At 42.0% G+C, this 24,467-nt stretch overlaps 2 protein-coding genes across 4 annotated transcripts; one reads left to right on the top strand and one right to left on the bottom strand.

Moving 5' to 3' along the window:
• Nucleotides 1–367: 367 nt before the first annotated feature.
• RTF2 (replication termination factor 2) lies at nt 368–24,331 on the top strand. Its single transcript, XM_059862327.1, has 9 exons — nt 368–484; nt 1,175–1,269; nt 1,885–1,978; nt 2,689–2,828; nt 3,940–4,018; nt 18,050–18,163; nt 20,995–21,049; nt 21,141–21,233; nt 23,155–24,331. The coding sequence occupies exons 1-9, from the start codon at nt 416–418 to the stop codon at nt 23,337–23,339; spliced, it is 924 nt and encodes a 307-aa protein (XP_059718310.1). The 5' UTR covers nt 368–415; the 3' UTR covers nt 23,340–24,331.
• LOC132335600 (beta-1,3-galactosyl-O-glycosyl-glycoprotein beta-1,6-N-acetylglucosaminyltransferase 7-like) lies at nt 6,710–14,417 on the bottom strand. Of its 3 annotated transcripts, XM_059862326.1 has the most exons (6): nt 14,089–14,375; nt 11,307–11,610; nt 10,721–10,820; nt 8,991–10,021; nt 8,470–8,565; nt 6,710–7,726 (listed from the first exon to the last, which is right to left on the bottom strand). In XM_059862326.1, the coding sequence occupies exons 4-6, from the start codon at nt 9,964–9,966 to the stop codon at nt 7,500–7,502; spliced, it is 1,299 nt and encodes a 432-aa protein (XP_059718309.1). In that variant the 5' UTR covers nt 9,967–10,021; nt 10,721–10,820; nt 11,307–11,610; nt 14,089–14,375; the 3' UTR covers nt 6,710–7,499. The 3 variants fall into 3 exon arrangements, with proteins under 3 accessions (XP_059718309.1, XP_059718308.1, XP_059718307.1); XM_059862325.1 differs by lacking the exons at nt 6,710–7,726; nt 8,470–8,565; nt 14,089–14,375 and adding an exon at nt 14,382–14,417 and having other exon boundaries at nt 8,593–10,021; XM_059862324.1 differs by lacking the exons at nt 6,710–7,726; nt 8,470–8,565 and having other exon boundaries at nt 8,593–10,021.
• Nucleotides 24,332–24,467: the final 136 nt, after the last annotated feature.

Here is a 24,467-nt window from a genome sequence, read left to right as displayed (position 1 = left end):
CTGTACCGCGGTGACAGTGCTGAGGGCGGGACGCGCCTCCTCAGCGCCCCCGCCAGCCCGCACCGCCTCGGGAGCGCCTCGTTCGGCCGGAAATCCTCCCAAAATGGGTGTCCCGGGGGATTTCCTCATATAAATAAAGGATAACCCTGAGGGAAAGGGGCGGGAAGGGCGCTGGGAACACCCCCCCGTCCCCCCCCCGCGCGGAGTTGGTACGTTCCCCGCGCCCCCGGTCCCGACGCGATGGGCTCGCCCTCCCGGCGACGCCCGAGCACCGAGACCACGCCCCCAGCCGCCTGTTGCTAAGCAACACTGAGAGCTGCTAAGTGGTGGTTGCTAGGCAAGAGCGTCATCGGAGTGCACCGGAAATGAGTCGGCGCACCCGGAAGTGTGCGAGGAAGGAGAACCCGGAAGCGCCATGGGATGCGATGGCGGCACCATTCCCAAGCGGCACGAGCTGGTCAAGGGGCCCCGCAAAGTCGAGAAGGTCTGGGGGGAGGATCCGTGAGGACTGGGGGACTGTGGGGACGGGGAGGCCCGGCCCGGGGCCCCTGTGTTAGCGTGGCGCTGGTGGCGGCTCAGGGCGGGGCCCTGTTTCCTGTGGAGGTTCTTGGACGTGAAGTTCAACAAAGCCAAGGGCCGGGGCCTGCACTGGGGTCACACCAGCTCTGGGAGCGCTGCGGGCTGGGGAGGGAATGGAGAATTCCTGAGGGAGCTGGGAAGGGAATGGAGAATTCCTGAGGGAGCTGGGAAGGGAATGGAGAATTCCTGAGGGAGCTGGGAAGGGGCTCAGCATGGAGCAAAGGAGGCTCAGGGGGGACCTTGTGGCTCTGCACAGCTCCTGCCAGGAGGGGACAGCCGGGGAGTCGGGCTGTGCTCCAGGGAACAGGGACAGGAGCAGAGGGAACGGCCTCAGGCTGGGCCAGGGGAGCTCAGGGTGGGCACAGCAGGAATTTCCCCATGGAAAAGAGGTCAGGGATTGCCCAGGGAGGTGCTGGAGAACTGAGCAGGAATTTTGCCAAAATCTTTGGCTGAAGTTATTTTATGAATTAACTCGGAGTGCACGAAGCAGGTTTGGTAAGAAACCTGGGGTTTGAGGAATGCTTCAAGTATGAGCTGATTTTATGCTTAAGTAATTTACAGATTTTTTAACTAATGAGTGTTTTTCTCCCTCCAGGTTGACAAAGTTGCTGAATTGGTGGCCAGGTGGTTCTACTGTGCCCTGAGCCAGGAGAAGCTGCGCCGGCCCATCGTGGCCTGTGAGCTGGGCAGGTGGGAATGCTGCCATGGACACCTCAGGAGTTTAAAAAAAAATATATATATAAATTCTAAATACAAAATTAAATAGTGTAAAATTAATTAAATTATGTTAAATTAGTTTTATCTAAAAATGGAAAATCAATTAAAATTATACATACAAAATAATATTAAATTATTTAAAATATATTAAAGTTATTCAATATAAATATAAAATCAATTAAAATATAAAAATAAAATTATAGATGCAAAAGTAAATAATATAAAGTTAATTGAAATATATTAAAATCAAATTTAATGTAGTGTATTAAATATTCATTATATAATGTATTATAACATTATATTAGTATGTTGAAATAGCGAAATTTATAATCAATTATATAATTTAATTTGATTAATCAATTAAACTTATAAATATAAAATTATAAATGCAAACTTAAATAATATAAAATTAATTAAAAGTATTAAATGAAATTTAATGTAGTATATTAAATATTAAATATTAATTATAACATAGTATTATATTATAATTACTTAAATATATAAAATACATTAAAATTATAAAAATAAAATTATAAGTACAAAGCATTATGGCAACCCAATATAACCACTGGGATTTTTCTGTTACAGGCTGTACAACAAAGATGCCATCATTGAATATTTGTTGGACAAATCCCCCGATAAAACCCCCATGGAATCTGCATCCCATATCAAGAGCATTAAGGTAAAGAGTTTGTGTTTGATGTGAGAAGGTAAAATTCAATGTTCAGTTCGTGGCTCATGCTGTAACATCTCCGTTTGCTCGGATTAAAGTGTTGGAACAGCAAAACCAATGGCAGAAATGTTAAGGATTGTTTTCATGGCTCAGAAATCACAGGGGAAAAAGCTTAAGGTATCACAGAATCCCAGAATCCCAGGGTTGGAAGAGACTTTCCAGACCATCGAGTCCAGCCCAGCACCTCAGCCAGACCCTGGCACCCAGTGCCACATCCAGGCTGTTCAAACACACCCAGGGATGGGGACTCCACCACCTCCCTGGGCAGCCATTCCACAACTTTATCACCTTTCTGGAAAAAACCTTTTCCTAATATCCAGCCTAAACTTCCTTGGTGCAGCTCCAGGCTGTGTGTTCTGGTTCTGTCAGTCCCTGGAGACAGAGCCCAGCCCCAGCTGAGCACAGGCACCTTTCAGGAGCTGTGCAGAGTGATGAGGGCACCCCTGAGTCTCCTTTTCTGCAGGCTGAGCACCCCCAGCTCCCTCAGGGGTTCCTCTTAGGGTTTGTGTTCCCAGCCCCTCTCCTGCCCCTCCATGTCCTTCCTAAATCAGGGGGCTCAGACCTGGGCACAGCACTCGAGGTGTGCCCTGGGCAGTGCCCAGCACAGGGCAGCAGTGACCTCCCTGTTTCTGACCCAGGTTTGTGTTTTTCCTTTGCAGAACGTGACAGAGCTGCAGCTGGTGGATAACCCAGCCTGGTGTGGGGACAAGGAGAGCATCAAGGGGGACAAGTACGATGACCTGCAGGCTGCACGCTTCATCTGCCCCGTGGTGGGGCTGGAGATGAATGGCAGGCACAGGTCAGGGCTCAGCAAGCTGCTCACAGAGCAGGGAAACTGCCTGGGAAATGGAAATCAGGAGCTAACCCAGGGCTGGGGGGCAATATCTGCCTGGCTGTCAGCTTTCAGCCTTGAACTTTCAGAGTTCAAGAGGCTTCTGGGTGTCCTTTCATGGTATGTTTAAGAGGAAAGATAAAGGTTAACCTTTTCCTGAATAAATTGAGATGTGTAATGGAGGAGTAGGGGCAGTGTTGGCAGGAAAAAGTGCCTAAAGATTGTGTGGGGGCTGAAGCACAGGAGGTGGGATGTGACTTCCTTTGGAGTCACATCAAGCAGTTGGAATCCTGGATTGATTTGGGCAGGGAGGGACCTTAAAGCTCCTCCAGTGCCACCCCTGCCTTGGGCAAGGACACCTTCCAATGGCCTTCATCCAGCCTGGCCTTGGGCACTGCCAGGGATCCTGGGGCAGCCACAGCTGCTCTGGGCAAGAATATTCCTGCCCAATATCCCACCATCCCTGCCCTCTGGCAGTTTGAAGCCATTCCCTGTGTCCTGTCCCTCTATCCCTTGTCCAAACTCTCTCTCCATCTTTCCTGCAGCTCCTTCAGGCCCTGTGAGGCCCCACTGAGCTCACCCCAGAGCTTCTCCTGTCCAGGTGAACAATCCCAGCTCTGCCAGCCTTTCCTCACATTCTGTCTCTCCCTGTGTTAGGATCAGACTGGAGATGGAGTCCCTGTCCCAGCCCTGCAGTAAATCTGTATTTTACTGCTCTGGGACAGGGGATTTCCTCACAGCCTGGTTTGGGCAGAGCAGCAACTTCTTTGTCACCTGAGGGATGAGAAGAGGAGGAGTTCACAATTAAGGGTTGCAAAAAATTTCTTCCTCCAGAGAGGGATTAGCCAGGAGATACTCAAGATAAAAAACCAAAATACCTATTGTGGTTTAATGTAGCCAATACTTTTCATTCATTTTTTACATTGTGCAAGTTAATAATAAATTAATTGCCCATTTAACTGTGCTGATAGTTTGATTAGGTGCAAGAACTTGCAAAGAAGGTGGGCTGTGACCTGCCAGCACTGCACAGATCTCTCTTAGTTTTCTTAAAATATTGTGTGTTGTCTTTTCTTGGAAGGTTTTGCTTCCTGAGAAACTGTGGCTGTGTGTTCTCTGAGCGTGCTCTCAAGGAAATTAAAGCAGAAGTTTGTCACAAGGTGAGTTTTTCCAGCTGTGGAAGCAGCTGGGCCATGTGTGTGTTTATACAATTGCATTTGCTGCTCTAAAAAGGGAGCTTTTAGTCTCAGCATGCAAATTGAAATGGAACTTGTGAAAGTTCTGTTCTATGATGGCCTCAAGTATTTCTTCATGGCCTATTTAATTTAAAAAATATTCTAAATAATTCTAAAAATTAGTATTTTTCTTCTCAGAGTTTGATTTTGCAGCAACTACTTTCCCCCCAGTATTTGGTACTAATTTCAGTTTTTAAAGGGTGATTGGTTTGGTTCTGGGGGTTTTGTGTGATTGCTAATTTTTTCTTCCTGAATGCACATGGCTTGTGTTTTATCAGTACCTGTTCTATGGTTAAACTGGTTGTATTTTCAGGTTATGTTTTGTATTTTTGAAGTGCATTGGGCTTTGCTTTTTTTTATTTTTGGGTGAGGCCAACTTTGTAGAATTCTCAGCAGTTCTGTAAATTATTGTAGAAAATACTGACCTAATTTCACATAGCTGATCTCATTGTAAAGGTTCTTTTGTAGCTAAGGACAATGATAAAATGAGCAAATATCCTTTTTTCTTATCACTGCTTTCATTATCAGCAAGATTTGTGGTGAGAGTTGCCCCACTTGGGCAGTTATTTAATTTCTGTGAACACCCTGATATTTCATAAAATATGGAGTATATTTATATTAAACAAGACCTGGGAAGGAAACACTTTTGTCTTGGTAAATTGTTGAATATTGTAAGGTTTAATCTCACATTGCTGCTTTCAGTGCTCATTTTATTCTGTCCTAATGGCTTTGTTTCCTCTTGACAGATGTTCATTTATTTTTAATGAGGTTTTTTTGTTTGCATCTAAATTTTTGTTGATGTATGGGTGTAACCAGAGCATAAAATGCAGGAATGAGATGTTTTGTCCATGGATTGGCCAGTCTGATAATTTTATAAAAGCCAAATGAATCTCACATATTTTTCCCTGGCTTTTTTTCAGTAATGAGTATTTAGCATGCAGCTGGAAATTCTTCATAATATTCAGAGAGATTCTTCTAGAAACAATTAAATGGATATAATATTTAGTGTCTCATCCTCTCATGGCTGGGTTTTGGTGCACAAAGACAATGGTAACCAGCTGAGAGAGCACACTGAGTAAGGTCCAAGAGTGATTTGGCAGATTTTGGGGTGTGTTCTGCTGCTGTTCTCCTTCAGAGTCAAGAAGGGGAGTAGAACTCTCAACAGGAGCAGAGGAAAAAGGTGGCTGTGCTTTGTGGTATCTCACAGTTTGTTTATGTCCAAAGCACTAATTAGCAGCATTAGAAATTGTGCTTTCATTTGGAAGCTGACTCTCTAAGAAGTTCCTCTGGATGTAAAACATGCTCCAAGTGGTGTGGGGACAGGGTGGAGGTTATGGGATTGGTGCTGGAAGTCCTTCTGGGGGTCACTTTGAAAGTTAAGGACAAGCTTACATTTAAAATGTACTTTCTTGGATCCCTTCAAAGTTTGTTTTGGACTTGTTTTCAGAGTCAAGTAAACAGAGACTTGAACTAGTGCCCTAACTATTGAGCTCTGTGGCATATCAAACACTTAACCCCGGGTTTAATTTAGATATGAAGCTTTCTAAAACAGAATTTATGCCCATGGCTGTCAGATCCAGAGCTGGGTGTGCAGCAGTGGTTCCAGGGTCACTTTGGCACTTTCTGCTCTTAGGACACCAAATTAACCAATATTTGCTGAGGTCTGAGTGAGCAACTCTTAACATAATAACACAGAATTCAGGAAGGCTTTTCATGTATGTTTCAAGGTGATGTGGTCATGGTAATCACAATAATGAATTGAACACTATTTCTTATTACTTGAGAATGGTTTAATGATGATTTTCCTAAAATTTCATTTCAAATCCAAAATCCTTTAAGCAAAGAAGGTCATGCTGCAAAGATATTCCTAGGTTGACATGGTCAAGTCATACCAAAATTGTATTTTTAGAGGCCTTTTTGTGCAGGTTTTTTGCCTGGTTCAATTTCTGCAAAAGGAGCCTATGATATACAGTGCCTGACTATTGAACTTTTCATTTTAATTCAATTTGGAAGTGATGCACAGCAATTATTCTGTGTGATGGTGCCAGGGGTGAAAGCTGGAGACTGGACTGGCTGCAGCGTTGGCAATAAGGAATGCTCCTTTCCCATTTTAAAAGACATCATAGAGAGAAATTAATTATGAATATTGTTATGATTAGTACATGCCAGACACCCATTAGCTTCAGTAATGGTTTGGAGAGAGACTCTCAACGAGCTCAGCATGAACATGTGCCTGGCTTTTGTTTTCCTTTTCTTTTTTAGCTTTATTTCCTTCCATAAAAAAAGTATCTCCAGCAATATTTAGCCACAGGGTAAGTCCTGGATTATCCATGAAACTGAGCACAGGCCTTTGGGTTGAGTTTGTAAATAAATAGGGACCAGATGGCTTTTCTTTAGGTTAAAGTTCATTTGCAAGAAATGATGTTTCCAATAAACTTGTGTGGGAAAATGAGGAGTAAAGTTCCAGCAACCTGGGAATAAGTTTGGAACAAGGAACTTTCATGTCCTGTTGTTGGGTCATTTGATTTTTTTGGGAAGAGGCTCAATCTGTAGCCAGTTTTCTTGTAAAAACTCAGGGATGTTTTGGGTGCATATTGAAGATTGCATCGAAATTGCTCCTTTTAAAATTTATTTTTATTTATTTATTTAATTTTTATTAATTTGCAGTTTTTAATCAAGTGAGTTGTCCAGGTGTTACTGCACTTGCTGCAGGCTCTTTGCTTCTCTCAGTCAGGGATGGAAAAATGTTTGAAAAATGGCTTTTTGCTCAGTTTTCCTGTAATCCCTGGCCTCAAATCTTCCCTGTCTCCTTGCCCTAAACTCCTGCAGAGACTCAGAACAGAGACTTGGAGATAAATACGTGTTGCAGGATCCTTCTGTTATTAGGAGCAAAGCCTGGAAGGGCAGCAGTGATGTTGCCATGCTACAAAATGAAATTAGGGATGTGGCTGGCCATGGGAAACAAAAACAAACCCTCACCCCCCAGTGGCATGGGCTGTGTCACAAGCTGGTTGTCACTTATGTCCAAGCTCTGAAATTTTAGCATCAGCTTCATTATTCAAAACATTTCACGAGACATTCAGTGGCCATGACTTTAATTTGTTATTTCTCCATATTTTATCTTTGTTCAGTCACTGCTTCCATTTTATTATTTTCATGCTTTGGCTGTGAACATGAGGAATATTGACTTTCCAGCTAAATAAGTCACTTAATGGATGATGAACTTCCCCCCTTGCTTTCAGGCATTCTTTGGGAATGAACCCATTGCTGCCAGAATAAATAAACGCCGTTCATTTCGGGAGTGCAGGACCGTGCTTTACCCTCGATGCACAGAGTGAAGCTGTGGCTGTAAATATCCACATTTTCTGCTGTTTCCTGCCAGGGTCTGCTGGGGAGGGGGCTGAGCTCACCCATCCAGCTGCATGTTGAAGTGGCTGTGCTCCTGCAGGCGCCAGTGCTGCTCGATGGGCACCTGAGCCTGGCGCAGCACCTTGAGCCGCAGCCGCCGCTCCAGGCACTCCAGAGCCAGGGGGTTCCTGCCAGCCTCAAACTTGTTGGCAAACAGATGAGGGGACTCAATAATCCACTGCAGATCCCCCAGGCCATAAATGCAGATGTCTCTGACGTAATGACCTGCAGAGATAAATTGGAGAGGTGTGGCAGCAGCAGGAAAATGAACTGAAGCGTTTTTTTAAAAAGAGTTTTTCACCTTTGGATTTCTGCACAGAAATGGAGCTGGAGGATAATGCCACAATATTATAAAGACATTTAGAATGTTTATGTTTTACATCAATAGATGTTTGTTACCTCCAGCTGCTTCCCTGCCATGTTGCTCTGCTTAATAAAATCTTGTAGTTGGGCATCAGATGTTCTGAGCTCCTTCTGGGATTCCCTGCTCAATCACACCCGGGCTCAGCTTGCACACTTGGGGATTTAAATTATTCCTGCATGCTCTCCATGTGGGCAGCACTATTCTTTCTTATTGTTGTTCAAATTGAAGGGATTGAAGCCAATGTTGATGAAAGTTCCTGACAAACATCCTTGTCAGGTAAAGCTCCTCCACTGAGAAGTGATCAGACAAATTAGTGTATTGGTAATTAGGGGCTGAAAGAAGGGTTGTCAGTGTATGGATACTGTGCTCATCTCAAAAGATATAAAATATGTAACTAATACATTAGTATGACATATATCTCAAAAATCTCTTTAATTGGATATAATGCAGTAATTTTTAGGGTGCCTTGTTTTATTTAACACTTCCAAAATAAATTATATATAACCACTGAGGCACATTTAATAGCTGCTTTAAATAATATGTAATCACCAATTAACGCTCACCAGTGAATCAAATTTAAGTTTATGATCAAAATTCACGTTACCTTTGCAGCCTTTGTGTGAGAGCCCTTCTTGATCTTTCCATTTAATGGCTCTTAGGTCTCCTTGCCAGCCTGCAGTGGGTGTAGCCCCTGGAGCATCTGTCAAAACAAAAGGCTCTGATAAGATTCTTTTCTGCTTATTGCAGGGAAAATTTTCACTGCTGGACACTTCTTAACTGCAGTCACGTTAAGTATTTATTTGCAGATATTTATGTCATAAGAACAGGTATCATTCTCAGTATTAGCACTTTTTAAAATTTCCTGAGAGCAAAAGCTTTCATGCAGCAAAAAACTTCTTTTTAACCAGAATTTTTCCAACTCCTGGTCTGCATTGAAGTAGCCATTTCCTGCAATCAAGCTTCGTTTCTCAGCCACCAGATGTGACTTTTCAAAGGGCAGCAGCAAAGCTGAAGAAATTACTTTATTCTGCATTTCAGAGCTGTTCAGCTCCGAGCTCACAGCCTCTCCCTGCCCAAGGCCCTGCCCTGCTGGGCTTATTTGTGGCAGAAATGCCCAACTCTTACCAGGTAAACGATTGAGGGTGACCCAGTAGTGCTCATCAGGGCTGTAGGTGTCCCTGGACCACTCCAGCAGAGCTTTAGCCCGGGCATCACTCAGTGTGAACTCCACAAAGCCCTTGGTGAGGACGTAATAGGCACTGCCAAAATAGATGGTCAGGTTATGTGGGGGCTGAGCTTTCCTGACCTTTGCTGGGTACACATATGGCACTCCAGAGTGCACATACTCCCTGTAGCTGACCTCTGTCCTGTGCTTCACATGCAGGGGCTGCACTATCCCAGGAGTGATATTTTTACCATTCCACTTACTTTTTATATATTGTATGATTTCTTTATTTGTTTTCAGGGGGTAATCTTGACCACACAGATTAATAACATAATTCCACTGAATTTTGGAGTTAACGAGGTCTCTCATGCAATTAATGTCAGCTTGTAATCTTGAAAACCCTGCATAAACAACGTGTTCTCTTTTGGAGGAAATAAAGATATTTTCAAAGCAGTTAACGATGTTCTGTACAGCAGTTTTATAACCTCTGGGTGACTTTTCATCAATGTGGATGCAGTAAATATTCTGAGGCATATAAATAGCTCTTAGCAGCCTCACAAACATTTCCAGCTCCTTGTGAATTGTAATAATGTATGCCAAGGAGAAATTTCCTTCTTCCTCTGACAGTGGTCTGGTGATAAAATGCAGAGTCTTCAGGACTGTGGAGCAGCTGCAGGAAGTCTGAATGCAGCTGAGGGCTTTGGGCTGGTAGGAGTTCTGACAAAAGTTTCCAATTTTAAAGGCTGCAGGTTTCCCCACAAAAAGAGCTGAACAAAGTTCATCGGGGTAAAAACCACACTCTGCTCTTTTGACCCGGAATTTTTGGTCATCTGACTCATCATAAAGTGGAACCTTTAGGTAAATGAAGGTGTAGATGAACATACAGACAGCAACACACACTAAAAATCTTGATTTCTTTGCATGAAGTGGGTTCATCTTTTACTTCCAGCTCCTGTCTTCTTATCATAGTCCAATTAAACACTCAGATCATCTGCAAGGAAAAGTGAGATAGAGGGAAAGAACCTGTTTATTTTTTTGAATAGATGCCATGTCAGTGCTGCATTTATAAATGTTGGGGTTACTACCAGGAGGAGCTGTGTGTGCCCACACTGAGTGCACTCAGCCCTGGGCATGCAGAGCCACGAGGCAGGAATTTTGTCTTTCCAGGAGAAAATGATCTCAGAATTGTACAAAAGGACCCAAAATGGCTTTGAATTGTTCACTGCTTGACCAAGGGAGCTCAGCCCCTCAGGTGGGAGATTGCTGAGCTCAGAGGTGAGCCCAGGGAAGAAGTGAGCTCGGAGTGCTCAGGAGCAGCTGCTGCTGAGATTTCCTCAAGGCCTGGGAAACTTGAAGTTCTGCCAGAGGATCAGAATTCAGTAAATTAAATCAACAGAAAATTTATTAAATAAACAGAAGGAAGAGGCTAAAACGTAATCCATGAAATACACTGGGTTTTATCCTTATAAAGTCAGCTCATGTTTCTGACTTGGAGATTTTTTTTTTCCCTCTGACATCTTTGTATTTGAGCTTTGGAAAACTGAACAAGGGGACAACACTCATTTCTTCTTTTTGGTATTTGTGCATACCCTGAGATAAGGGCACAACTGCCAGTATTGGCATTCTGAGATAGCCAATTTTTTACAGCTGTATTAGCACAGGAGTTTTTCCATTGTGGTTTTTTCCTTACCTTTGCCTTGTTGAACAGTCAGAAGAATGAGAGTGCAGCAGTCCTGAATCCCACAGCAATTACATGAAGTCTTGATCCTTGAAGCAGTTGTATCAAAATTCTAGAGAAAAGTACCAAGGAGAAAGTGCATCAACTGCCATTGAGCTTAATAGTTAATTTTTAAAATATTTTCATTTTACTTTAAAGGTAATTAATTTTCTTTTCTTTCATTCAATGACTTTTTTAAACAAAATTTGAAATATTTTACATGTTGCAGCTGTCAAAACCATGAAGTATTTGTCTTTACACAGGAACAGAGAAAAATAGATTTTTATGAAGATAGTTTCATTAGAAGAATGCTGCTGTGGTTACATGCCTCGAGGTTTTCATTAGAAAGACGTGGAAAATACTTTTTTTTAATAAAAAAAATCAGCATCTCTCTTGAAAGCTTGAAAATGAAGAGGGCATTGTAGTTAAAACAGCAACAAGACAGAAAATTCAAAAAGCATTAAGAAAATCTGAACTGAGGAAAGGGATCCTCCATATTCCCACATTTTTAATCTTGTTAGGCTGTTGGGAAAGAATGTATTTATCTTTTGGTCCTTACTGGTATGCACTGGATTTCATGCTGGAGTGGTGCCTCCTTCCCAGTGAGCATTCCAGAGAGCAGAGCTGGCTGTTAGGTGCAGGGCTCCTCCATTTCCCTGGGATGTTCTTTAGGCAGCTCAAACAAAAACAGGAGGCAATCAGCTCCCAGGGGAATATTTTTGCCTTGGAGCTCCTCAGGGATCCATTTACTGGGTAAACAACCTTGATGGAAGCCTTCCATCCATCTGAGCAGAAAGCTGCAGCAAATCAAGTCCGTGGCAACCTTTGGATGCTGTGCAGAAGGCAGGAGAGCAGGGATGCCACTGCAGGGGGAAAAGCAGGATTTCTGCATTAAAAATGACATTAAATCCATCCCAGAGGGGTTTCTGTGAGGACCATGATGTTCATACCCAGGGGCTGGTTTTGGGGAAACACTGATTTCTGTGGAGCCCTAATTACACAATCCTACTTAAACTGAAGAAGAAGGTAAAGAAGAAGGACTAGCTTCTGCACTAAAACTTCTATTTTGCTTTATATATATGACTGTATCCTAAACCTTTAAATTTTCAGTTTTCTCCTATGTGATATTACACACTTCTATTCAAACTACACACTTAGAATCTCAGTTCTATTATTTAATTTTGGAAGCTTTTTTTTATGGCTTCAGGTTAAATGTAGTGTTCTCTTGGGGGTTAGTGTCTGATAGCACAGAGAGTTTAAAATTCTTAGCAACTAGGGTTCTAACAGAGCTGGACTTGGACAAGCTCTTTATTCTGAGGGAATAATTGGCAGGAGGAACCTTGAGATTCCTCTGAATTAGTGAATGTCATGAGATCTCTGGGTTGTCACAGGGAAGGTTCATTCTCATTATAAGAATTACACTAAAAACAGCAGGCAGCTGTAAAAATATTTAAGATTTCATACCTGATTAAATAGAAAACATCTTAACACCAAGATTGTGGGTTCAGTCCCTGTACAGATCATTTACTTGGGGGTTGAACTCAGTGATCCTTGTGGGTCCCTTCCAGCTTGGAATATTCTCTGAACCTGTCCAGAATGAGGGTGCTTGGCAGTTTTTTTTCCTTAAATATATTTTGGACAGGTTGCAAAGTGTAGTTCCAAGGAGCCAAGCTGCTTGTTTCATATACCTGAATTTTTATTACCCTTCAAGTAATAGCTTCTGGGGCTGTTTCAGGCTGTTAAGTGCTTACCATGGATTTTTTCCTACTGGACTGTGTGACATCTAGAAACTGTATTTTTATGGCAGCATAAAAGTACACAAACAGCCCATAATCAGGTAAGAGGCAGCAATTCCTCTCCAGTGTTAACATGTTTATGGGGAACTGCAAGAACAGAATTTGGCATCTTTCAGCCCTGGGAGGATATTATGGAATGAATGCTTCTTGGTACCAGATTTAGAGCTTCTTATCATAGTCCAATTGCAGCTGTCAGTGCCACTGGATATGAAATTTATTGTTCAGCAGGATCCTCTCAGCCCTGTCTGCTGGAAGGATTTTTATCCCAAATTTCCTGCTGCCCTTGAGGAGCAAGAGATCCTGTTGGGAATGTCCACTGTCCATAGTGAGCCTGCTGGGATTGTCTTGTCCTTGAGTCTTATTATGTAAGAGTGCCATGACAAGTGTTTTCTGTTAGCAGAATGTCTCTGAAACTCAGCATTTCTTACCTTGTGCACAGATTTTCTAAATCTGGAGGATGAAGTTGTATGAATTTTTAAAACTCCTGTGAGTAGCCTGTGACATTCTTGGAATAAAGGAAAAAAAAGCAGGGATTTTCAAGCACCTTTGTGGATGCTTTTAAGGACATTGCTTAACAGAAAATTGTTGTAAGCCTAAGATACTCCATCTCAATTAACAAAGTAAACTCTAGAGGAAAGGGGAATTATGATGATGCCTGGAAAAAGGCTGTGAAATGTCAGCTCAGCTCCCTGAGACCCCATTAGCACACACTGTGCCTTTTGTAGTAATAGCTCCTTTCGCTTCTTGCCATTGCATTTAGGACTGCATCACTGCACCTCGAAACATTCTGTTTTCTCTGTGCTCTTTGCTTTTGCCTAATGTTAAAGTTTAGATCAAGTTTGCTTTGTATGACCTTGTAATTTAGTGAGAGAAATGACTTGGGAATGCTTCATCGTCTAATAAAATGCTGAAAATGCATTAAGTAGTTATTTCAACTTTTTTATAGCTGATTTTTTTTTTCTTTGAAAGGTATTTACGCAGGCATGAATGTAGACATTTTATAAACAAGGGAAGACTACTTCAGTCCTTAAAAAACTGTTAAAATCGGTTTCTTAAAATGCTTTTTCCATTGCTTTGTTTTTTGTTTAAAAGGGGGTCAGAACATGGAGTTTGCTTCTGGATTTTGAGATGCATTGAGTAAAAACATTTCTCCATCAAACCCAGTTATTTAAATCATTATTTTAAAACATAATTTGCATATACAGCAAATTTATGAAGTTTTAGTGTTCTTCTTTGCTATTTTTCCTCTTCTCCTGTTACCCTTTTTTTCCCTTGTGTATTTGACCTCACAGTAATTTAAAACAAAAAAAAAAACAATGAAAGCTATTTAAACCCTTAAGTTCTAGAGCTGTAAAAACAATAAGTTGCATAAATACCTTGATTTTTATAATACAACTCGTACTAATGACCTCCATCCTTCTGTGCATCCGTCACAATGTAAAGAAGGAAAGGAAATGTAAAGCTCAGTGCAGCGTTTTCTCAGCAAAACGACCACTTTACATAAGGAAAAGGCAAGAAGCCGCGCTGTCAGCGATGCAGCCTTACCTGGTCCAGGAGACGGCAGCATAATAATAATAATAATAATAATAATAATAATAATAATAATAATAATAATAATAATAATAAAGATGATTTGGGGCTCATTGTCCTTCAGCAGGGCGGGCGGCGCTGCCGCCGTTAACCATTAACGGAGCGCTCCATCCCGGGCAGCGCTCTGCCTTCCCCTCCCGGCACCGGGGCTGGCACCGGGGCTGGCACCGGGGCTGGCACCGCCTGCCTGCCCAGCGAGTGCTCCCCAGGAGCAGCAACAACGCTGTGTGTGCCCCCCCTGATCTCACCTGAGCCCCCCAGCTGCAGCACTGGGAGCACTGGGACCTGCCTCCTCCTCCTCCTCTTCCTCCTCCTCCTCCTCCTCCCCCTGCCCTTAACTGTTCGCCTGCCGAAACTTTCCAGTTCTAGCAGGGAATTGCTGCTGCCGGGCATTTCCAGTGGCTGGGAGCTGAAAAGAGAATAAATCTAGAAAAGAGAACGATTTCCCGGAAGCCCAGAGCTCACTTGGGATAAGCAGCTGAGCAGAAATTAGAAAGAATGAAGGTGTAAGTAAGTTAGCTAAAGAATTCGATGCGAGTGCCTCTTATAATTGTAACAACCTCTGCAACACGGGGATCGAGCCCTGAGTGGGCTGAGGAGATAAGAAAAAATGGGTTTGAACGGAACTGCTGGCACTTCTGCAAAACAGGGGCTGGCCCTGGTGGGTAAGGAGGTAAGGAGGAGGTTTAAGTGTGAGTGCTGTGTCTGAATGCTTCTGTGGGCAAAGGACCAGCCCTGCTGGGCCAGGAAAATAAGAAGAGCTGATACAAAAGGCTGGAAAAACAGATTGGTAATGGATAGGATACAGAAGGACATAATAGTTATAAATCACAGCTATAAACAGAATGTAAGTCTTGTAGCAGTAAAGTGAGGTGTGTGTGATAAATATGTGTGGTAGAGCAGTGCCGTGTTTGGAACCCTGAGTTAACGAAACCACAGGTTCTGTAAGACCCCAGCCCTTCAAACTCTAACTTTTAGATAAGCAAACAAACAAGGGCAGGCACCAGAATTGTCAGATCGTAAAAGTCTGTGTGAAATGAACCCCAGGCAGAAATGCACCAGGAGGTGTTAACCCTACGTGTTCTCTGGTGCCAGAAAGGTGTGCTGTGCTTTACAGTACCTGCTGTGGAGCAGATGGCTTTGAACCACCCTTCACACACCCGGTGTTTGCTTTTACAGCCTTTTAAAGGTTCTTTAATAAGTGGAAAGTTGAGCTTAAATGTGCTGGGATTGGGAGGAAACATCCTGATAAAAATAGCAGGTTGGTCAGAAATAAATAGAAAACCTCAAAGTAAGTTAAGGAACAGCTGCAGGTATGCCAGGTACAAAATTATCACTGATTTGAAGAGAAACTCTGTAAATTGAGGCTTTTTCTTGAACTGGTTTGGAAGTAGATGCTGCAGCTCCTGAGTGGAAGTTCACATTCTGTGAATCACTAAGTGGGAAATTTCCACTGCTCCCAAGTTGTCCTTTACTCCCTGACCCATTGCATGTCTGAGTTGGGTGACAGTGTAAAAAAAACATGTTCAGCAAATCTTACACTCCTGAACTTTTAATGGCCAAACCTCTGGGAAATTCTCTCTCTTAAAACAAGTTTTAGTTAAATGTGGCAAGCAAGAATAATCTTTGATGCATGAGCTTGTGTGGCTGGGAGATGAACAGTGAGATGATCAATCCTCTTCCTCAATGTCCCTGTTTAAAGAGAGACAGTCAGGTTGTGGCCATCCATGTCCCATTTCCTGGTGGGAATTGTGCATTTCCTGGTAGTGGTCATGTTCAGAAGAACTGCAGGAATTCACTGTTAAAATGTGGGAAAGAGCCTTCAGGTTTCTCTGAAGATGCCAGACTGTAACACTGGTGTAAATATTTGCATATGAAAACATAGTTGCCTGTTGCTTATTTCTGTTACATTCAGACTGGAGTAGTCATGCACAGAAGCACATTTTAGAAGCTATAAAAAAATAAATGTGTCCATGCTGTTTACAGCAAGAAATAATGTACAACTCTTGTCTTAGGCAGCTGAAACTGTAAACTCTAGAATTCAGGAAGTCATCTTAAATTACTAGTTCATTACTACTTGAAAAATCCTGTATTTTATACTTTAAGAAAGATGAAAACTATGTCAGGTAGGAATGTCCTCTATTCAAGGTGCTGAGAACTACAGCAAGTACCTTCATCTATATTTAAAGGCCCAAGATAAACAAGGTACAGCAGAGGAGACCCTGTGATATCATCAAAGAAACATCTGCCTCAAGACCTTAATTAATCTGAAGGAAGAAATATCTGAATTTGCAGAACTGAAACTTCTTTCTGCTTTTTATCTCATTAAGATGTTTGGAAGGGTATGGTCTCTGACATAATCCAATGTTGTCATGGCAAAAAATTTTTTTTCAGGGAGTGGAAAGAACACTGTCTTCATTTCCTTGTTTCTTGTAAATACTTTTCAGTTTTGAACAATTCTGCCTGTGTTTTCCAGATGGGAACCTGAATTTGCTTGCTCTTTTAAAATGCAGTGTTTAATGAACTTAGAGTCTGCTGAAAAAATATGTTTGAAAAATGCTGTATTAGGAAACAGCCTAGGAAAGAAATTGTGGGGCTTCTATAAAGGAATTTGTGGGGCTTCTTTAGAGCCAAGTCAGCTGCCAGCTCCTGCCTCAGAATGAAGACTGAAATTCTTGATTTTGACTTCAATTTCTTCAGTTCTTGATTTGACTTTCAATTTTGACAATCAATTTTTTAATTTTGGACTGAAATTCTTGATTTTTTTCTTCTCACTCCCAAGTGTGAGATCACACCAGGCTGGGATTTCTCCTTGAGTAGAACTGGAGAAATATGGGCTACTCCCCCATTTCTTGGGTGTGACTTTTCCTCTTCCTGCCTGCTGTGCCTCTCTCTAAGCCCTGTTTCTCCTCTCAATCTCAGGTTCGTTTTTGGAGCTGTGCTCAGCACCTGAGCAAAGTCCTGCCCATATGTCCTTTCATTTGTTTAATTCCTACTGCAAATACAGGAGTAACCTTTCTAAACCTTCGTTTAGAAAAAGAAGAGTGATGGCAAAGGCAGGATTATAAATTAATCTTGCAGATTAATAGAAAGCTTCTGCATTTAACAAAATAACAAAAAAAAACCCCAAAACCAACTAACCAAACAAAAAAACAAAACAAAAACAAACCAAACCCCAAACAACAACAACAAAAACCAACCAAAACAAACAAAAAAAAAGCAAATTGAGATCTTAGACAAGAAAACATCATGGTCAATGGGCTAGTACATCAAATGATTGCAAATGTGCACAGGAAAACATCTGTGCCTTCAACCATGAAACATGTGGAGGTACACCGAGCACATTACAGCCATTATCCAGATTAATTTATGAAAGCAGTTGGAAACTTGGGAGTGTTTGATAAATCAGATAAGGGTATGGTCTCTGTGATACAATCCAGTGAGGCAGCAAGGCAGGGGGAATGAATTATTCTGCTTTTATGACTCCTTTTTATTCCCACAGTAAAATAAAAATAAACAAAACAAACAAACAAAAAACCCCTTCATGTTTTCCTGTCTACCAGTTTAAGAGAAAAATTTGCTGTCTGTTCCACATGTGGATGAATAACACCTTGGCTCCCATCAGTTGTTGTTTCTTGTCTCACTAAGGTGAAAGACAAATTCAAGAGGAGAATGGCATTCATGTCTTAATCAGATGCACTCATAACTAAAAATCTGAAAGTACTTTTAGGTTTTAGCCATGGGGTTCAGTAAATTGAGCAGATTCTAATTAGGAATACTTTTAAGTACATTTGTGCCAGCAAAACAAGGAAACCATGAAAAGAAAATACACAAATAAAAGAATTAGTTCAGAGTGTTGTTTATAGGAGACAGAAAAAGAAATCTGCAATTTTGTCCTTTCTTTTCTTTCATGAAGTGTGGTGTTCCCTTTCAAGAGGAAGACGTGATTGTCCTTAATGGTAATAAAGAGGATGTGGAAATTCTGAAAAAAAGGATGGAGGAAAGAAGACTTAAAAGTAAATTGGAAAAGGTGAGATTTTTATCCATTATTTATTATAAAATTGGAAGAATTCTTGTCTAAAATGAATCTGCTCTTAGATTTGCTGATCTTTATAAAGATGGAGGAATTTACTCCATGAGCTGTGCTGTATTTAAACATTACTTTGAAAAGCAGTGGGGTTTTTTGTGTGTATTTGGCCAATAACATCTTGAAGTTGTACATCCTAAACTTTCTCCTGACCAGCAGGAAGTGCCTTGTGCACTCAGAACGGGTAAAATGGAACAATATTTTGTGGTTTTCTTGAAATGAATCCATTCTAGTAATGAGCCACATCATCCCTGTATTTCTTGTGGCAGTTCCTGATGACAGCATCAGTGTTTTGATGGTATAGAATGAGGTGGTTTTTACTGGCCTCTCTCAGAAACAGGATGTTGGGGTCTGTGCATTCCTGGGTGCTGCTGTAAGAGTGTGGAAGTTGATCATGGTTTGTGCTTCTCCCAGCCCTCAGCAATCACTGCTCTCCTAATTCCCACCATGCTCTTGAGGCCTTTGCATTTTTATGCCTGCCCAGGTAAAATGCAGTGGAAATGAAATCCTTGCAGCTCTGCCCTGTGAGCTGGGAGCTGTTCTGTGCTGCTGAGCTGTCGAATGACACTTCTGCATTTGGGGATTTTGTCAGCACTGCTGTTTTGCCCTGAGCTCCCTGGAGGATGCCAAAGCAAGCAAACCTTTAGTGCTGACTCAGTTCAGGGTGCTCAGACTTAGCTGGATCTCAGGAACATAAATCATAAATCATAAATCATAAATCTGATGCTTTCAGCCTCTGAGACTTGAGATGGAGGTTTCATCCCTTGATTTTGCCATGCAAATATTTCCCTGGTTTGTTTTCAAACAAATGCTTGTTTACTTGCTGGGGAGCATATGATTCCTTCTCATCACAGGGGCTTTATTCATCTGTGCCAGTGCAGCATCACTGGGCCTGGGCAATACATCAAATGATGCTTTTCCATAAAAATCCTGCTGGTCTGTTTCCTGTTTTTCATAGTCTCTGCATCTCATGTCTGATGACTTCTGGCAGAAGAGTGATAATCTCATGGTGTCTGTTCAGAGGGTTTTTTCTTTTTTTCCCCCTCAGTACTTGGTAGTTGAAAGTTTGGGGTAAAAAATAAATTTATAATTTGTTGCTAGACTGTTGCAGATCTCAGCAGAGGAGAGAGTGGTTGGTTGCACTTGGTTTTCTTTAGAAACAGGGCCCTAACAAAGCATCTGTAGCTTTAGAGCAAATAATTTTGAATAATCTGAAGGGTGATGCTGCCCACAATTTCTGCCCAGCAAAGTGCCTGAGTGTGCAGGGCAGTTGTGGCTTCAGGGTGACAGCACAAAAGGACACCATGCCCTGCTCCTGGGGCTCTGGGTGCCCTGGGGGAAGATGCAAATGGGATTTGTTTGGTTAGTGGAGAATTACAGGATAGGATTTGCAAATCTCAGCCTCAAGTGGTGACCTTGGTGCCCCAGCTGCTCCCTGAGCTGGAACCAGCTCTGCTGACCCTGCACATCTGAGGCCTGGGAGCCCCAGTGCCAGTGGCAGCACAATTCCCACTTTCCTGGCACTGTTATCCAGATTTCCTCCTCCCTTCCTTCCTCCCTTCCTTCAGGCTCAGTGGACCTGCTGTGTTTGGGGCAGGAAGCACAAACCCCTTTTCTTTATCCTCATGAGACAAGAGCTCAGGAAGATGCAGCTGGGACCAGGATAAAAAATGATCCAAGCTCAGCTGTCACTGTGCCCATACTGAGATCTCTCCAGTCTGTGTTCTGCTTGGTGAATTTATGCATCCATGGAGTTACAAACTCTGGGAAACGACTTTGCTTTGGAAATCCAGCCCTAGACAAGGTGGGAATCCCCTGCACTGGGGTTTTCCAGGTGCCTGAAGGGCAGAATGGACAGGACCTGCTCTGTGGAAGGTTGGATGGGATGAGCTTTAGGGTCCTTCCTACCCAAAGCCCTCCATGGACCTGACTGCAGCAGAGCCCTGATCCTCTGCCACCCCCTCCTGGGTCAGCTTTGCAGCAACATTTGCTGTGGCATTTTTAACTCTGTTTCACAGCAGGGGTTCTCCTGAGCTTTAGAACAGAATGAAATATATTTATTTTCTTTGAGTTTCTGCAGCTGTCTTACAACATGTTCACAATTCAGAATGTGTCCAGTGAGAATAATGCTAATGACTGTTAAAATGCATCTTTCTTTTTATGTAATCAAAGCCAGTAATTGGATTCTTCTTGGTTTTTTTTCTGTTTCTTAATCTGTACAAACATAAATTAATTTGGAAAATCTGCTGCACAGATGCTTTTTAAAACGTTAGGTTAACTGTTTGCATCTTTTCTTCCCAAGCAATCCTGCAGCAGAGGTTCAGTTATTGGCAGGTACCCAGGAGGGATTTTTTTATGGACTAAACAAAATTGAGTGGATACAAGATTCCAGATTCTTCTGACATTTTTATTGAAAAAAATCTTTATTTATTACAATTAATTGTGTCTTATAAATGTTGTGCAATTTATTGTGCTCTGGGTGGGTTCAGATGATCAGTTAATGAGAATAACACTCCCCCCTTTCAAAGTATGCAAACCAAAATATTAAATCCAGACAAATCCAATTTTGTCCTGCATAGTTTTCTTTAATGTAACTGCAGGGTTCTCAAGATTATTACTTTTTCCATGTAGAAATAATACAAAAAATGTGGAAGGAAGAGTTCTACTGGGTAAGAAATAAAAATGCACTGAATTCAGTTGTGTGTCTGTCAAATGCAAGTTGGGAGTTTTATCTCCTTTCAGTCTGTCACAGACTTCTGCTTGTGTTGTTTCAGAAATCAAAGAAAGGCAAGACAGCAGCAGCAGCTTCTCAGCAAGAGCCCTCTGCAGGTAATATTCTCCAAATTCTGTGTCACCTTCTGAGTCTTGAAGCTGTCAGGATTTCTTATTTCTGTTTTTGAAAATTTATTTGTTTTTTTAGATTCTCCAGGTCCTTCAAAAGCTAAGAGTGGAAAGGATTGTGTCAATTCCAGCTCTGGGGAAAACAGGCAGATAATCTTCACCAAAAGTTCAGGTTGGTGGTTGATCCTGATGTGAAAATGGGACCAGATTTGCTTGTTTGTGTCATTCTGATATTGCTTTAGGCTGGCAACCTGACTTCATGAGATGAGAGATTCTTATTTACACACTCATGGGTTTGCTGTGTCTGTTTTCCTGGCTGTGATGTAGTGGAGGAGAATTTGCAGTTTCCTGATGTACAGTGGATCAAAAACTATGACATTTTATTTGGATGAATTTGGTTAAAAACCCCTGATTATTTAATTTTTCATCCTCTGTTTTACCTGCTGATTTGCTGTGTGTGCTTGGGAACACTGGAACAGAACTTCAGGATGAGCTGATGAACCTGCAGCAGCCTTAAATCCAAAGAATGGTGCCTTCTCTTTATTTAATTATTTAATTATTCTGCTCTGTAATGTCCCCAGACTGATGTTCTCAAACAGAATGGATGCATTTTTTAGGTCAGTCTGAGGTTTCTGTGGGAAGAATTAAACCCTGTACCTTAAAAAATCAGATCTGTAGATAAACTGGGAGAAGCTGAAATTCCATCTGCAATGCCTGACCTGCCCTCTACTGTCTGCTTTTATACAGGAGAGACTTTTGAAAAGATTTCATCCCAGATGATGAGAATTGCTCCTGGATGTTGAGCAACCACATAATTCTATTAATATTAATTAATTTTTTAATTTTCTGAGGGTGTAAAAAAAGGTGCTTTTTGAAACTGTTTCTGTTTGGGTTGCACACCCAATTCTGTGAGGATTTGGGGTTGCACACACAGTTCTGTGAGGATTTGGGGTTGCACACCCAGTTCTGTGAGGATTTGGGGTTGCACACACAATTTTGGGGTTGCACACCCAATTCTGTGAGGATTTGGGGTTGCACACACAATTTTGGGGTTGCACACACAGTTCTGTGAGGATTTGGGGTTGCACACCCAGTTCTGTGAGGATTTGGGGTTGCACACACAATTTTGGGGTTGCACACCCAGTTATGTGAGGATTTGGGGTTGCACACCCAATTCTGTGAGGATTTGGGGTTGCACACACAATTTTGGGGTGGCACACCCAATTCTGTGAGGATTTAGGGTTGCACACACAATTTTGGGGTTGCACACCCAATTTTGTAATGATTTAGGGTTGCACACACAATTTTGGGGTTGCACACCCAGTTCTGTGAGGATTTGGGTTTGCACACACAATGTTGGGGTTGCACACACAATTCTGTGAGGATTTGGGGTTGCACACATAATTTTGGGGTTGCACACCCAGTTCTGTGAGGACTTGGGGTTGTACACACAATTTTGGGGTTGCACACCCAATTCTTGGGACCCCCTGTGCCTGAGTTTGACTCAGGATGTTGAATTTCTGCATTCATTTCTCTGCAGCAAAGACTTGGCTTTTTCAAACTCCATCCTGCAACTTGGGAGATGAAATAGTAAAAGAAAAAAGGATTTTTATGTAGCAATAGATAAAATACACTGAGAAAAATGGTATCAGGAACAGAGGATGGGCACTTCCCCAGTGCAGAGCATTGTTGGTCATAACTTTGCAAAGAATGAAGGGAGCAGAGGGATTCCCTGGGGAAAGGTGTGGCACAAGTTCAGTTTTTGGCATTTGGGAGCTGATTTCCAAACAACACTGCAGCTGCTGGGGGCTTTCATGTTGCTAAAGAGCTCATCAGCCATTTTTCACTTGGAGGAATGAATGTTGTCAGTACTGAGTTGCAGTGCAAGAGATTTGCAGAATTCCTCTCTCCAGATTACTAAATGTATTTTGAGTGTGAATTCTAAAAGCTGTTGCATCCAATTATGGGAGATACTTATGAGAGAACTGAAAAATGCATATATTTAAATTTTCAAACGCTGTTTTTCATCTTTATTTACCTACCTTTGTCCATTGTGAGCTGTCATGCTTCATTCTGTTCCTTTTTCCCCTCAGAGAATGGAAACCCATCAATCCCAGGAAAAGTCAATAAAGCTCCTTCCACCAGCACCAAGAGATCCATTGCAGACAGCGAGGACAAGTCTGAGGCTTACAAATCAATTTTTACAACTCACAGCTCAGCAAAACGTTCCAAGGAGGAGTGTTCCAACTGGGTTACTCACACAGCTTACTATTTCTGAAACCATGAGGAGCACCCAAGGCTTCTTCCCTCCCCGTGGCTCTCTCTGTCCAGCTCTGCTGCAGAACTTTTGTGCTGCTCTGCTCCTGGCTGGAGTTCCTGTTTGTAAGTTGGTTATAAACCTGTTCATAGCTGGAGAGCCTCTGTCAGCTACAGCTTCTGGTAAATAAGAAGCAGACCAGCAGAATCCATGTTGTAGCAGCAGATTTCATTCTGAAATGTTGGAATTTTTGCACAAAAATTCTCCTTTTCTCCTCCCAGCTGGATGTTATCCTCAGTCACAGTGTCCTCAGGAGGAGAGGAGAAGTTCCTGCTCTCCTCCTCTGTTGATTTGTGCCACAAAATAATTGTGTAATTACAGTTTTCAGTGTATTACTGCAGAATTCAACCCCTCTGTAACTTTTTGACAGCAAAAAGAGAAATAGCCTTTTTTTTTTTGTCAAGCTAACTGGGTCCTCAGTAGAACTCTATATTTCTAAAAGGTTCTGTAGGTATTTCCAAATAATTTAATTTGACAGAGTAGATGAGAGCACAGTCACAAAAATGTTTGTGCAACATCCTTGTCCATGTTGTTGTAGCCTGTTTCTAGCAGCAGAACCTCCCCTTGGTAATGGCTGGATCCCACCATACCCACATGGAATGACCAGAGGGAAGGCTGCAACTTTTTCACTTTCCTCTCTCCCTCTTTTAAAATTGAAATCTGCTTTTCTGATCTTGGCACAAACTAACCAGAATAGAAATGCAGAAAGTAGGAGGCTTTAAAAACCACTGCATGATGTTGCCTTGTTACCTTTGTGTGTGAAAATGATTAATTATCCTTGTAATAGAATTTTAAAAGTGTCCCCATTTATAATTGGCAGTAGTTACCTGGAGATTCAAAGGCTGTGTTGATACTTGCATAGGTGGTCTCCATGATTCAAACAGCTTGAATGAAACTGCTGGGGTTTTATTATTATTTTGATAGGTATAATTAAAAATTGGTTTGCTGTAGAATTTCTTTGGTGGTAAGAATTTTTTGTTTCCCAGAGCTGTGAGCACATCAAACAGTTTGAGGTTTGCTGGAGCTTCCAGGAAGCACTCAGGCACATTCTGTATGCATGGCTGGGGATCAGCTTTGTTCTCCTTGTTC

The sequence above is a fragment of the Haemorhous mexicanus genome, chromosome 18, assembly GCF_027477595.1.
Source record: "Haemorhous mexicanus isolate bHaeMex1 chromosome 18, bHaeMex1.pri, whole genome shotgun sequence".
NCBI classification, from domain to species: domain Eukaryota; kingdom Metazoa; phylum Chordata; class Aves; order Passeriformes; family Fringillidae; genus Haemorhous; species Haemorhous mexicanus.
Note: the sequence above shows the minus strand (reverse complement) of the source record. Positions and strands in the feature narration are given on the sequence as shown.